The 13,603-nt window shown below is 40.2% G+C and overlaps 1 protein-coding gene across 2 annotated transcripts in view; it reads left to right on the top strand.

The window, feature by feature from the left end:
- Nucleotides 1-13,603, top strand: part of pacsin1b (protein kinase C and casein kinase substrate in neurons 1b) — a 33,935-nt gene that overhangs the window by 15,970 nt on the left and 4,362 nt on the right. For both annotated transcript variants that reach the window (XM_046028478.1, XM_046028477.1), the window contains 6 exons: nucleotides 8,347-8,472; nucleotides 11,162-11,318; nucleotides 11,419-11,654; nucleotides 12,383-12,538; nucleotides 13,013-13,188; nucleotides 13,279-13,399. In XM_046028478.1, the coding sequence (XP_045884434.1) occupies nucleotides 8,413-8,472; nucleotides 11,162-11,318; nucleotides 11,419-11,654; nucleotides 12,383-12,538; nucleotides 13,013-13,188; nucleotides 13,279-13,399 (906 nt within the window). In that variant the 5' untranslated portion in view covers nucleotides 8,347-8,412. The remainder of the gene's footprint in view (nucleotides 1-8,346; nucleotides 8,473-11,161; nucleotides 11,319-11,418; nucleotides 11,655-12,382; nucleotides 12,539-13,012; nucleotides 13,189-13,278; nucleotides 13,400-13,603) is intronic.

The raw sequence follows: 13,603 nt of genomic DNA, 5'->3' as shown, positions 1-13,603 counted from the left end.
TCTTCATGGCCTCTCGCCTTGTTATATTTCTGACCTTTTAGTCCCATACGCACCAGCACGTACCTTGAGATCCTCGGGCAGAGGTCTGTTGTCTGTTCCAGAGTCTCGACTGAAAACTAAAGGGGACAGAGCGTTTGCTGTCAGGGCCCCGAGGCTCTGGAACAGCCTGCCCGAGGAAATCAGGTCGGCTGAGTCAGTGAACTCTTTTAAGTCCCTTCTTAAAACATACTTTTATAGGAGAGCTTTTCCCGATCTTATTTGACTTTATTTTATCCCTTTTATTTTATTGTATTTTACTAATTTTATATTAAATTTTCATGCTCTTATCTTTTTTTGTATTATTCTTTACACTTGTTAAAGCACTTTGTAACTTGTTTTTGAAAAGTGCTCTACAAATAAGGATTATTATTATTATTATTATTATATCTATCTATGTTTTGCCACCCGGGCTTTCAGATTTGATCTCCACTTTGTTTGTGCATGATGATTTGTGAAATCACCAGTGTAAAAGCGCAGACTTTTCAACACAGTTTTCCTCATCGTCGTCCTAAACACAGCATTCACCACTGTGGCCTGTCTGTGCCCCACCTCTCCTGTCCAGTTCACAACTCAACACAGAGCTGATCACGCAGCAGGGGAGTCATCCGCTCTGCTCTCTTGTTTCATCGTAACAGTCAGACCGTGACATCGTGACAGGCCGGTTGGCAGGGTAGGAGTTGCTGTTAAGACTGTGACAGAGCTCTCTCTCTATTTCTACTGGTTTCACAGGGTGTCTTGACTAAATAATGCTGAATATGTCATCCCTACAACTGCAGATGTGAAGTGTTAGTATAGCCAAAAAGGACTTTAGCTTAGTAACTACTTTCTTCATAATAATAATTACAACAATAACTTTAGTTATATGGCACCTTTTAAAAACAAAGTTACACAGTGCTTTACAATAAAAAACAATAATACGAGTCAAAAAGATCATTTCATACAGTACAGTTTTATATTTTAACTTTTGAGCTTTATGACATGTTGTCTAATTATTAATAATTTTATGGTTGCTCTTTCAACAGCACAGACCTTCATAGCACAGTTTAAGATTGTTGTAATCTGCCATTATTGAGCCCACACCCTGCCAGTCTTTTGCTGGAGCCTACTGAAGGAATTTGCATTATTTAAAATTGGAGCCTCTTTTATTATCTGCACCACTGAACCAAAATCAGGAAACTTTCTCTCATTCTATCTTCTACAGCCCCCCTCCCCTTTGGTCTTCCATGTCCACACTTAGTCAAAATAAGCAAGTAAGCTTTCCCAGCGTCCATTTCCAGAGTGCATAAATCTGAAAACTTCAGCTGCGCTTTTTATAAAACTGAGCTTTTGTAAATCACTGAGGGTTGCCTTTGGGGCTGTGTGTCTCCTCTCTGTGATCACTCATTTTTACGTAATGTCAGTATAGCAGATCACAGAAATGTCTCACTGCAGCAGCTCAGGAGCAGCATTATGACCCGCAGATGTCTGTGAAGATTCTCAGTCATCCAGGTCATACTTATCCAACGAAGAAACCCAGCTGAGTTTCCCTGCTAGTCATTTCAGAACTAAAGAAGTCTCTTGGATGAGGGATGAAACGTCTTCTAGTATCTTCAACCATGTCCAGTTGCCCTTGATTTAAACCTTCGTTGGATTATGACCCACACTCATCATTTTATGCTCATTCAGGTGTCAGACAACAGAAACAAAAAAATAATAATCATAGCAACAAAGTCTTAAGTCCATCTGTAATAAAACACAGTATAGGTCATTACAGAGAGTAGGGCTGACTCAGAACAGACATTTAACCAGCTGAAACTCAGACTAACCGAACTGAATCATTCTTCTGACCTGATGCACCAGATCCTTTGATGCACAAAATAATAAATACAACCAAAACTTTCTTTTGTTTAGGCATTTTATTGTAGTCAGATGATTGTATGACCTGTCAATTAGGATGAAAAATTGTTCTTCAGCATTTAAAAAAATATCATGACTAATAACTTCATTAATAATATCTAGTATGTGCTGCTTTTACAGAGGCATTCACATTTCTCAGTGTATAATCTCAATTTGAAATGAAACTCTCTTACCTCTGATTGTTCATATCACCAGTTCCACCAAAGTCTGATCAATAAACACCTCACACACTGTCCACACCACAGCATCTACAGCGCTGTTTATAAACAGCAGCAGCAGCCCACCTACTCCACCCCTTTTGTCTCTCTCTCCCTCCTCTCTGTCCCTCTGGCCCGCTGCTCTGTCTGAGCCATTCAAGCAAAGCATCACAGGATTATCCCTCACTCATTGAGAAACACACACACACAGTCTTTTTCCTACACAGTGCTCCGGGCAGGAAGATCTCAGATCACAGATTAGTGCTCCTCTTCCCCTGCTCTGCACGCTGATGCTCCGTCAAGTCAGAGAGGACGCAAAAATAAACGAACGGGAGGGGAGAAGAGGAGGACAGGGGCTGACTGTTCAAGGAGCCCACGTGTCTCTTTTCTCCTAGCTGAAGCTTTAGCCGCTGTTAATGGAGGACTGGGGGTAAGCTTTTGTTGCTTTGGCGGGGGGCTGTGTGCTTCCCTCTCTCCGGTTGTATTGCCGGGCTTTGTCTTGGGGTTTGACATGTTGATGCTGCCGGCTTGCCGTGCTGCGAGTTGTGGTGCTTTTTTGGTGCCTGTGCACTTGCTTTAGAGGGATGGGGGTCCCCACAGCTCTTTTAGTCTCATTGCTTGTTTGTGAGGATGTGGATCCTTGACTGAGGCTGCAGGTCGTACTGATGAAAGAGGAGAAAGATTGAGGAATGAATCAAAGCAGTGTAATGTTGACTAGTAAAATCTGGAGGGTGCTGCCAATGTATGGGTTTTTGTGTGTGTGTGTTGTTTGTCTACAATGAATAACTCACTAGATAGTATGCTCTAAATTAGATATACAGTCTGATACATTTCATTATTTCCTTAAATTAATCTCTACTTGTTTGCTTTGATAAAAAAAAATTGGAAGAAGCTAGTCTGTGTTTGTTTTCCTACGGTGTGATCTGCCTTTCTGTGAGCCAAGCAAAGGGCTATCCTGAACAAAAGCCCCCTCTCTGCATGTAGCTAATGGATTAACCAAGCATGATAAACACCCACTCATGCCGTGCTCCATGCTGTATCCGGCCAAGGCAATTGTTTTGCCCAAAGCTGTTGGGTTAGAAACTCCCCTCGATTAACTGGATTTTGGAGTCTCCTCGCCTCCCGCTCTCGTTTCATCTCCATCCTTCATTGTCAAAAGTGTTGCTCCATCCATTAGGCCATCGTTGACCCAAATACCCATGCAGCTTCCACCCCTCCCCCTGACCTCCTATCAAAACACATCACTGCTCCTTCTCTTTCTATTGTGTCTTTTCTGCATTTGATCCTTCTTCATGAACAGCTATGGCTTTGTGAGATGTTTTGTTAATTACGAGACAATCATCTAACCATCAGTTTGTAATCAGTCAGTGGCCTCAGTTAGAGGAGAAGAAAGAAACGTAAATATACACTACATAAATAGTGCCAACCTGGAACAGTCTCTTGATGTGTCATAAACATGTGTGACAAATCAAGACTATCCATACTCTGTCCAAAGGTAAGTTAACAAAATCTGCCTACCATCACCTCTAAAGCACACTAATTACACGTTATGTCTTGTATGTGTAATAGTATAATACAAGTTTTGGTTTAGGTTTAAATGACCTGCAGAGACTCTAGTAAGTTATTGCTTCCTGCCTTGAGATAGCTGGGCACAAAAGCCCCAGTACAACTACAACTTTCTATTTTAAATATTGTTTTTTGTACAAATTCATTTTTAGAGGTGCTGGTAGGCACATTTTGTTACTTTTAGGCAGAGCCAGGCTAGCTGTTTCCCCCTGTTTCCAGTCATTGTGCTAAGCTAAGCTAACTGGCTGCTGGTTGCAGCTTCGTAATTAGGGGAGAGCCGGGACGAATGACACGCAGGATGTGAGTGTGGTGGAAATTGTATCTTGCTGGTGAGGGATTAAGCAAATAATTGAGTAATAACCAACCGTTGTCTTTGAAGAATTTATTAACAAAAGAGAACAAACAGAGAAGTACTAAAACACATATACAGCTGGACCAGAGACCTGCTGCCTAGGGCAGCTTCGGGCGTCTGGCCCCGAGCAGAGGGATGCATAATCATTTACACAGTTTCTATGTTTTGGAGACACAGAGAGGACAAGGAGAGGAGAGGAACAAGAAGGGGAAAACACCAAAACAATCTCACAGCTCTGACCTAAACCCTAGTAAATGTGGACGGACTAACATAAGGAGGATACAAGAAGGAAAGGTTAAGGATATAATATTTACATTTATTCATTTATCTGACGTTTTTATCCAAAGCAACTTACAATTGCTATACATGTCAGAGGTCGCACACCTCTGGAGCAACTAGGGGTTAAGTGTCTTGCTCAGGGACACATTGGTGGATGGGTCACAGTGGGGGATCTCACACCAAAGGCAGGCGTCTTATCCATTGTGCCATTGTATAAAAACACAATACATATATATCTATAAGACATAAAAATAATAGTAAAATTAATAGTAATAATAATAATGGTAAAAGTAAGAGGACACAATTTTCTGCCATAACAGTAAGTAACACAGCCATTTTCTCCAAGCCCATACAAGCCTGATATGTCAAACTACATCAGCACAAACTGTACGCAATACTTACCAGAACTGAAAAAAATCGAGTGGATATGTCACACTTTCCTTAGATACGAGTTATACCAAAGAAACTGTTTTCAACCATGCAAAGTAAATTCACTCCCTCTCTCTGTCTTTCTCTCTTGCCCTCTGTCGCTCTCTCTCTCTCTCTCACCCCCAACTGGTCGAGGCAGATGGCCGCCCACCCTGAGCCATGGTTCTGCTCGAGGTTTCTGCCTCTTAAAAGGAAGTTTTTCCTTGCCTCTGTCGCCTAGTGCTTGCTCTCTGTGGGAATTGTTGGTACGGTCTAGACCTGCTCTTTTATGAAAATGGCTCTGAGATAACTGTTGTCGTGATTTGGTGCTATATAAATAAAATTGAATTGAATTGTTAATTTTCTTTAATCTCAACATGTGTTTATTGTCATTGCCATCATCATGAGCATGGCTGTTGTTATGATCATTTGACAGATTATTTGGTACTTTAACACATCCTGAAATTTACCATGACAAGAGTTATTTAGTATAGAGGCAAGTCAAGTTAAAGAGTCAGGAGTCATTGTCGGGACGATTAAAACACTTGTTTCTTACGTCCCTCTACAGTAAGAGTTTATGCTCTCACACTGTGTGTGAGACGGGAAGTGATTGGTTGACCCCGTCTTTTATAATAAATTATATTTAAATGTAAATCACTCAATATGATTTGAAGCAGGAACTTAGGTATAATCCTCATTTAAGGTTGATTTAGGTCTGAAAAAAATTATCCAAATTTGCATTCATTGTTTGGCCATATGTTCTAAAAATAGAAATTTAATATATTTTTAAGCCATAAAATGTTTGCAATTACATATTAAGAAAGACAATGTCAGACATTTTAAATAAAAACATGAATAACATAAACAATTTGAATTTATACTGTTGTGTTTCTTCTGTCCAGACCGTTTGGGACAGAAGAAACAATGCACAACTTTAATTATACTGAAGTCCACATTCCAAAATTCCACATTTGTACAAAATAATATCTGGTATTGATCACACACATTGTTACACTGGCTGTTTCATGAAGCACTGTGGCAGAAATGACCTCGCTTATCATATGCATCATTACAACATTATCAAATGCTTTCCCAGTATCATCTGTTGATATTTTGTATTCCGGCAGAGGCGGAGGTGAAACTTGCTTATAGCTGCTGCTGACATTTCACTGCACTGATAACAGTACTTTCAAATAACCGTCCTCGTTGTTTTGTTGTCATCTCATGTTTGTCATCCAGTTCATTTGCATCCTCACTTTGCATCTTATCTTGATCTGCATTTCTGCTGGTTGGTTGCTTGGTTTGTGTGTTTTTGTTTGTGGCTCACCTGCACATATTCATATGCTACTTTTCATTTTTGTATAATGGATTTTTTAAAATCTCTGTGTTGTTTTTGCTTCTGTAATTTATGCTTGTGCAAAAATCTGAAGTAAGCAAAATATCTGGGCTTTTCTTATGATATCATAGTGGAGCTTGATTAAAATGTCAGGTGACCTCATGTGCAGGTGGGAAGCTCTGAAATCCAAGAGTTAAAGGAAAACGGTGGTATTTCTCAACCTGGAGCTTATTCTCATAACTGTGTCCATTCTGACTATGGGTCATGCTAGCTAGTGAGTGCAGTGTTAGCATGAAGGCCAAAATTATCAGCATCTATGAGTTCATTTTGAGCATTTGATACTGTACTAGTACTGGCTAAATATAAGCCCATCTTGAATGACAAACGCGCAAAACCTAAATCAAACCAGTTTTTGTAAAATAACATAAATGACCATTTTTTTAAATTAAAATCTAAAATAACATTTTTAAAATTTTCGCTTATATTGTTGAATGATGAAAGGTTAAAAGATATAAGGTCAAAGTCAGGAATTGGAGACTATAAAAGATGTTATTACAAGAACAGAGGCTTTCTTTGATTAGGTTTTATGATACTGATGAACAGTACACGTCATTGGCAGTGGATAATTACCTCTTACTTAGAGCCCATCATAATTTTAGTGCGCTGTGTGAATTTACAGTGTAGGCACTTTTGAAATTGCAGTTTGGGCTGTGAACTGAACCTGAACTGGTGGAGGTGAGCGTGGAACTGATGAGGCTGCAGCAGCGCCAGGATAATGTTCGTGTTTTCACTCTGTCTCTGTCTTCGCTCACTTATTACGCTGATGGTCTGCAGTCAATTAGACATACACTCACTGGCTACTTATTCTCACTCTTTGTGGTTGTTCTGTCTCTTTGTGGTCATTTTGTTTCTCTGTTATCACTTTCATCCCTGTAGTTGTTTTGCTCCGTAGTCATTTTGTGTCTCTTTGTAGCTGTTTGGCATCTCTTAGTGGTCAATCATTTTGATTCTCATTCTTCTCCCACTTTGGCAGTCATGTTGTGGCCTAATTTCAACACGAGTGTCATCATTAGCAATCATGTCACAGCTATTAATCACAGAAGCATGAGGTCTTCCGGCGACACCTTGGGATAATGTTAGTTGACTAGAATGAGGGAATTATTCTGCAGTTTGGCTACAGGTTTCTACAAGAAGCTGGGTGAGTCAATGCCGCTGAAAATGACTAGCCAGTCATTAATTCTGTTGACAGAGTCAGAGAGAGAAAGATTGAAAGGAAGGACAACCGAAAGGTTATGATAGTGGCTTTCTAAGTACCCGAGCCTACCGGATATCAGTGTGTGGAAAGTATTGTGTAAAGTCGAATACTCTGCTGGTGAACTTTTGATTTCCCCTGATGGTAATCATGGTTTGGACTTTGTATACATGTGTATTAGTATTATCTAGACTATCAGTTCGCAAAGTTGTGAATGTCATCATTCTCATTGAAGATTACAGTGAGGTGAAGTAACTAGTTGATTGAAAGAACAGTTATTTATCAAGCAAAAATACTAAATTTAATACAGATTTCTCTGTTTTATATTGTTGTTTATTGACTGTCATCATGTTTTAGACTGTTGGACACACAATAAAGCAATATGAAGATGATAATGAAGATTGGGCTCTTGAACATTATGAGGGGCATTTCTTAATATTTTATAGACTGACTAAATCCAAAAAATAATCAAGAGATTAATCAGCTATCAAATGAGGTAGTTGCACCAAAGCTGAAACAGTTTATGGATAGTTAATCTCTATAAACAGATATCTGCATGTGAATGCAGAATCTGTGGGGAAGGGTAGTTTGCTTGTAGTCCAAGAGTAGCATTGATCTAATATGTTTTAGCGTGATTTGGTTGCATGCAGGGTTCTGAGATCACTAATCAGACTGTAAACAGCTGACTCACGGAAGAGGAAGTCTTGGCCCGAATATCCGTTATTTGGATATCTGCTGGCTACATTGGAAGCATTGACTGCTGGTAAATGAATCGGCTGCTATTTTTATTATCAGTGAATTGAAAAGTCATTTATTTCAAACAAAAATGCCATAAAGACATTTTTTTTGTTCTAGCCTCTCAACTGTGATAACAATGAATATGCCACATTTGTGACTCTACTTGTTCTTTAATAAGCAGCTTAGCTTAATTCTGTGTCGTTAATAATCTCATGTATCCCTCTGTTAGCACTGCTCACAGTCACTGTGTTTACACTTCTCTGTGCTCGTCTTCTCTTAACAGTGCATGAGGAGCGTTACTCTGCTGCAAACCGCCACAGCCTAAAGCCATCCTGCCACATCTGGGACCATGTCTGGAGCCTACGACGAGTCCGCCAGCCAGGAGGAGGCCACAGACAGTTTCTGGGAGGTGAGACAGAATGAAAAAATCTTTGACAGATTAAATCTAACTGGGAACTGATCAGATCTGGGTCCTCGTTTATCAACTGCGCGAAGGCACAGATTCACACATAGACGCATGAGCTGATGTCTTACCAGTAGTGTTTAATCTGAGCACCTGCCGCTTCATACGCAGATCTCTGAGCCAGCGCAGATTTTGGTGCCATTATTTATCTGATAAATCTGTTATGCAACTGTTAAGTGCAACAATTAAAACTACTACTACTTTGGTCCAGCCTGTAATGTGGTTGCTCTCTCAGTGCAGCCATCAGGGATTTCTCACCAACAGCTGGCAGTATTTTTTCATCTAAGGATGACACTAAAGTGGCACTCTGCCTCCTCCTGTGGTCAAGATGTCTCTTTTGTGAGCTGCAGTTGTTTTTTCCCAGCACTCTCAGGTCTTTTTCACCTCTGTTATAGCTCTAATGAGAGATGTCACTGCAAGCAGCATTTGTCACCACCTGCTGTCTTTTTTGTTCTTTGACATGCCACATGTGGAATTGCCAAATTAAATATTTTAGTTTAGCCGAACCATATTGTCTGTATCGCACCCTCTTTGTCTTTGTCTTCCTTTTCGTGCTCACTTGCTAAGACTTTTATAACGGGCAGGTGAAATTTCTCCTTGTTCATGTCACATCAGTTGTACATTTGACTTTTTTGAATTAAATATCCACTTTCTTGTGCATACAGGCAGTTTTTCTGCACCTACTTTGGTAAGCTTTTACAAATGAGGCCTGTGCCTTTGAGGTTGAAGTTGTTGAACTGGCTTCTACATAATTAGGGTTTTGATCTTGTTAAAGGCATTTTACTGAATCTGTCTCCAGTCATTACACACATCGCTGAACAGGTTTTCCAGTGTACTCCTTCTGTCTCCTGTTTGAAGATAGGAATAGCGTCAACTGAATGTTAAGGTTAACCAAATCACAAAAATCCAAATGATTTGACTGAAAATAGGACTAAATTGAAAATTCTGGTACTCCTTGTACTGTTACTGTCCTTGACATGTAAATAACAAACATAAACATTTATAATAATAGTATCTGATGAAAGGTTACTAGATGGATGATAAAAGGGCTGCAAGTAACAAAAACATTCATGATCAATTCATATTATTATATTAATATTATTTTTTTAATCAGTTCATTGTTTGGTCTGAAAATAGGGTTAGTTACCTAGAGCTAAAGATGAATGATGTCATGTTGCTTGTTTTGTCTGACCAATAGTCCAAAACCCCAAAATATCCAGATTACTCTCACAGAAGACAAAGAGAAGCAGTAAATCGTCACTACTCAGAAGCTGAAACTAGGGAATGTTTGTCCCGTTTGCCTGTACCGATTTTACCAATCATATAAAAAAGCAGTGGCAGATTATTATTATGTTGACTGAATAATTGATATATTGTTTTAGCGCTACACAACAGTATGCTGTACTGGGTTGTTGTGTATGACAGATGGACTCTGCGAGTATTTGAGACAGAAAAGACGTATTGTCACTTCATACATTCGGTGTTTATAATCCATTTCTTCTTGGACTTGGCTATGTTGGATCCTCATTGTGTCTCTTCAGCCGGGTAGTGCATTCAGGAATCAGCTGGAGCAGCTAAATGTGCCTGTTTCTAGCACACAGCCACTATATCACAGTCACTCGTTGCATTACAGTAGAGCTGCTGCAGTGCTGCCTGCTGATCGCTGACTCGGCTGGCTGCTGCTGAAGCAGAGGGCTGGTGTAGAATACAGTCACTTGTCCCCTGGCTGCTTTCATTCAGTCCACATTTAGATTTGTTGAGTGTAATTTTCAGGGTGAGAGGTATAGGTAAACATCTATTACACAGTCAGCAAAGATGCTGTCCTTTTTTCTGTCACAAAGGTGTGAAGTGAATGCATTAAGCTGTGTTTAGCCTTTCTCTCTTTCTCACTCTGGACAAAGCTAACAGTTCTCTGGGAGGCTGCTGCTCCTGCGTTGATGGAGAGTTGTAAATTATCATTCATTATCAGTCATTAGCCCACCCTCTGCTTTCATTGCTGAACTCCACACACATCAGCAGTCTTTTCCATGCTGTTCCCTCCTACCTATTCAGCCTGCGATGAGAGTCCCTTTTAAAGATGGCACCTCACACACTGATCCTTGTAACAGCAATAAAGTATACAGCTGTTTTCTAAGTAAGATAATACTGAGAGAAGAAAATGTCCATCTTCCCTAATCAAAAAAAACATACAGATTATCTTTGTTCACCTTAATGAAATTCAGAGAATGTGCTCTTCTCTAACCAGGAAGTGAAGAAATCACATAAACAGCAGTGGCTGAATGGAATAGTTCAACATTTTGAGGAAAAACATGTATTTGCTTTCTTGACAAGAGTTTGATGAGAAGGTTGATACGACTCCCATATTTGTCCGTTAAGTATAAAGCTACAGTCAGCAAGCAGCTGGTTAACTTAGCTTAGGATGAAGACTGGAAGTCGTTTACCCTAAACAAGAAAGCAACTAAGCTTATGTCCCGTAATGTCAACCTATTCCTTTAATACATTTGATTTGAGGAGCCATAACAGTAAATCAATGCCTGACCCCAAATTAATTGCCAGGGCAGGCCCAGAAGAAAAACCCAACAATTTCAAAAATGTCAGAAAAATATGTGACCTAAGACAATTGTTTTTATTCAAGGTTGGGAACTACAAACGTACGGTAAAGCGAATTGACGATGGTCACCGGCTCTGCAATGACCTGATGAACTGCATCCAGGAGCGTGCCAAAATTGAGAAAGCCTACGCACAGCAGCTGACTGAGTGGTCCAAGAGATGGAGACAGCTGGTAGACAAAGGTAAGCGGTGTTTCACACTCATGTTGTCTTTTTTAGTAACATACCTGTGTTTTTGCTATACTGCGTCACCTGATTTACTCACACTTCATTCCTCCACCAGGGCCCCAGTACGGCACAGTAGAGCGAGCTTGGGTGGCAGTGATGACGGAGGCGGAGAAGGTGAGCGAGCTTCACCAGGAAGTGAAAAACAACCTGATCAACGAGGACTTTGAGAAGGTGAAGAACTGGCAGAAAGACTCGTACCACAAACAGATGATGGGAGGATTCAAGGAAACCAAAGAGGCAGACGAGGGCTTCAAGAAGGCCCAAAAACCCTGGGCCAAAAAGCTAAAAGAGGTGAGGTAGTGGGTTTGGGTTTTTTTCACACATACATTCATGTGCAACCAAGTGGAAGGGTTTTTAGATATTGAACTAATTTTAAAGGGCCAGTTCACACAAATTACAAAAAAAGTTTTTAAAAGTTAAAAGGTAAGCAGGATGTTGTTTCTGAGAAGACATGCTGCTGTTGAGTTTTTGAGGTCTAATTTTTCAGTGATGTGAGCACAACTTCTCTTCACCTCAATTTGACCTGTGTTGGAAATTTTACAAATTAAACCAAAACTATCTGTATGAATAGATGCCATAGGGGTGTATATATTTTCTGGAATTTGTGGGAATGGACCTTTTTCATATCCACATCACTTAAATGATGCAAGTCATTTTTCTACAAGTAAGAGAACTGAGAGAACTAGTAAAGATAATTGACTGTAGTTGCTATCCGTTGCAGTAACTTATCATGAAACACTTTTAATAAAGAATTCACCATTTACTTTAGAATATGATACTCTGTCATCTTTATTTTAGAGGTGAAACAATTTGTCGATCAACAAAAAAATTATTATTAACTATTCTGATTTTCTGATCAGTTTATCATTAAAATCACTTTTTCAAGCAAAAATGCCAGACATTCTCTAGTTTTAAAGTAGTTGCAGCCCTACTTTGTTTGTGGCAATTAGCATGCTTATGTACATATCTCATATGTGCAGATTTACCCAGCGTACATGTCTGTCATCTTGTATCTTTAGCTTGAGGCTGCCAAGAAGTCCTTCCACATGGCCTGCAAAGAGGAGAAGCTGGCATCCAGCAGAGAGGCCAACGGTAAGGGAGAGGCCTCAGTGACAGCTGATCAGCAGAAGAAACTGCACGAGAAAGTGGACAAGTGCAAACAAGACACACAGAAGGTGAGAGCATCAGGTGCTGCAGCTCCAACTGGCCTGTGGGGTCATCATTATGCAACTGTTTTTTCACAATCAAGCCAAAAGCAACTCACGGCCTATTTTAAGTGCTAGAGTTGGTTTCTCCTGGCCATTTATAAAGGCATCCTAGCTGTACTCAATGTAGCATTGGTAATGCTTGGTAATCACCTCCCCCTCACTACTGTCTCTCCCTGACTACTGCAATATGATCTGTTATGCACTGAAGTGGACTCTGGCTGCATAGGCCTTCACATTCTTTAACCAAGATTCTTTTTTGTCCTTTTGCCACATTTATTGTCCTTTCAAGGTTAATATGATTCACACATGACAACAGAACTGAAAAACAGGAACATGCGGACTTTAATATTAGTCATCCTGCATCAGTGAGATATCACATAAAAAACTATTTCAGGCTGTTAAGAGTTTGTTGCTTGCGTGTGTGTGTGTGTTACAACTTAGGCCAAGGAGAAGTATGAGAAGGCTCTAGATGAGCTGAGTAAGTGCACCCCACAGTACATGGAAAGCATGGAGCAGGTGTTCGCCCAGTGCCAGCAGTTTGAAGAGAAAAGGCTGAGCTTCCTCAGGGAGGTCCTGTTAGACGTCAAGTGTCACCTCAACCTCACAGAAGACCAAAGGTTTGAGGCGTTTGAAACAGTTAATGTGACGAGACACAGTCATCAACTAATCATGACTACATACACTTAATGCTTGCCGTCTTTTCACAGTTATGCTACAGTGTACGCAGAACTTGAACGCACCATCACATCGGCCAGTGCGCAGGAAGATCTGAAGTGGTTCAGCAACACCCACGGCCCCGGCATGCATATGAACTGGCCACAGTTTGAGGTACAGAAATACCATAACAAGCTGTCTGTCAAATCATTGAAGGAATACTTTGACATTTTGGAAAAAACACTTAATCACATCATGTCTGTACGCTAATTATGAGGCAACAGCCAGCAGCTGGTTAGCTTAGCTTAGCATATAGACTGGAATCAGGAGGAAACAGCTAGCCTGGCTCTGTCCACAGGTAATAAAACCCATCATTGC

Source organism: Micropterus dolomieu, linkage group LG18 (assembly GCF_021292245.1).
Source record: "Micropterus dolomieu isolate WLL.071019.BEF.003 ecotype Adirondacks linkage group LG18, ASM2129224v1, whole genome shotgun sequence".
Lineage (NCBI taxonomy): Eukaryota > Metazoa > Chordata > Actinopteri > Centrarchiformes > Centrarchidae > Micropterus > Micropterus dolomieu.
This window is presented reverse-complemented; position numbering and strand designations above follow the sequence as displayed.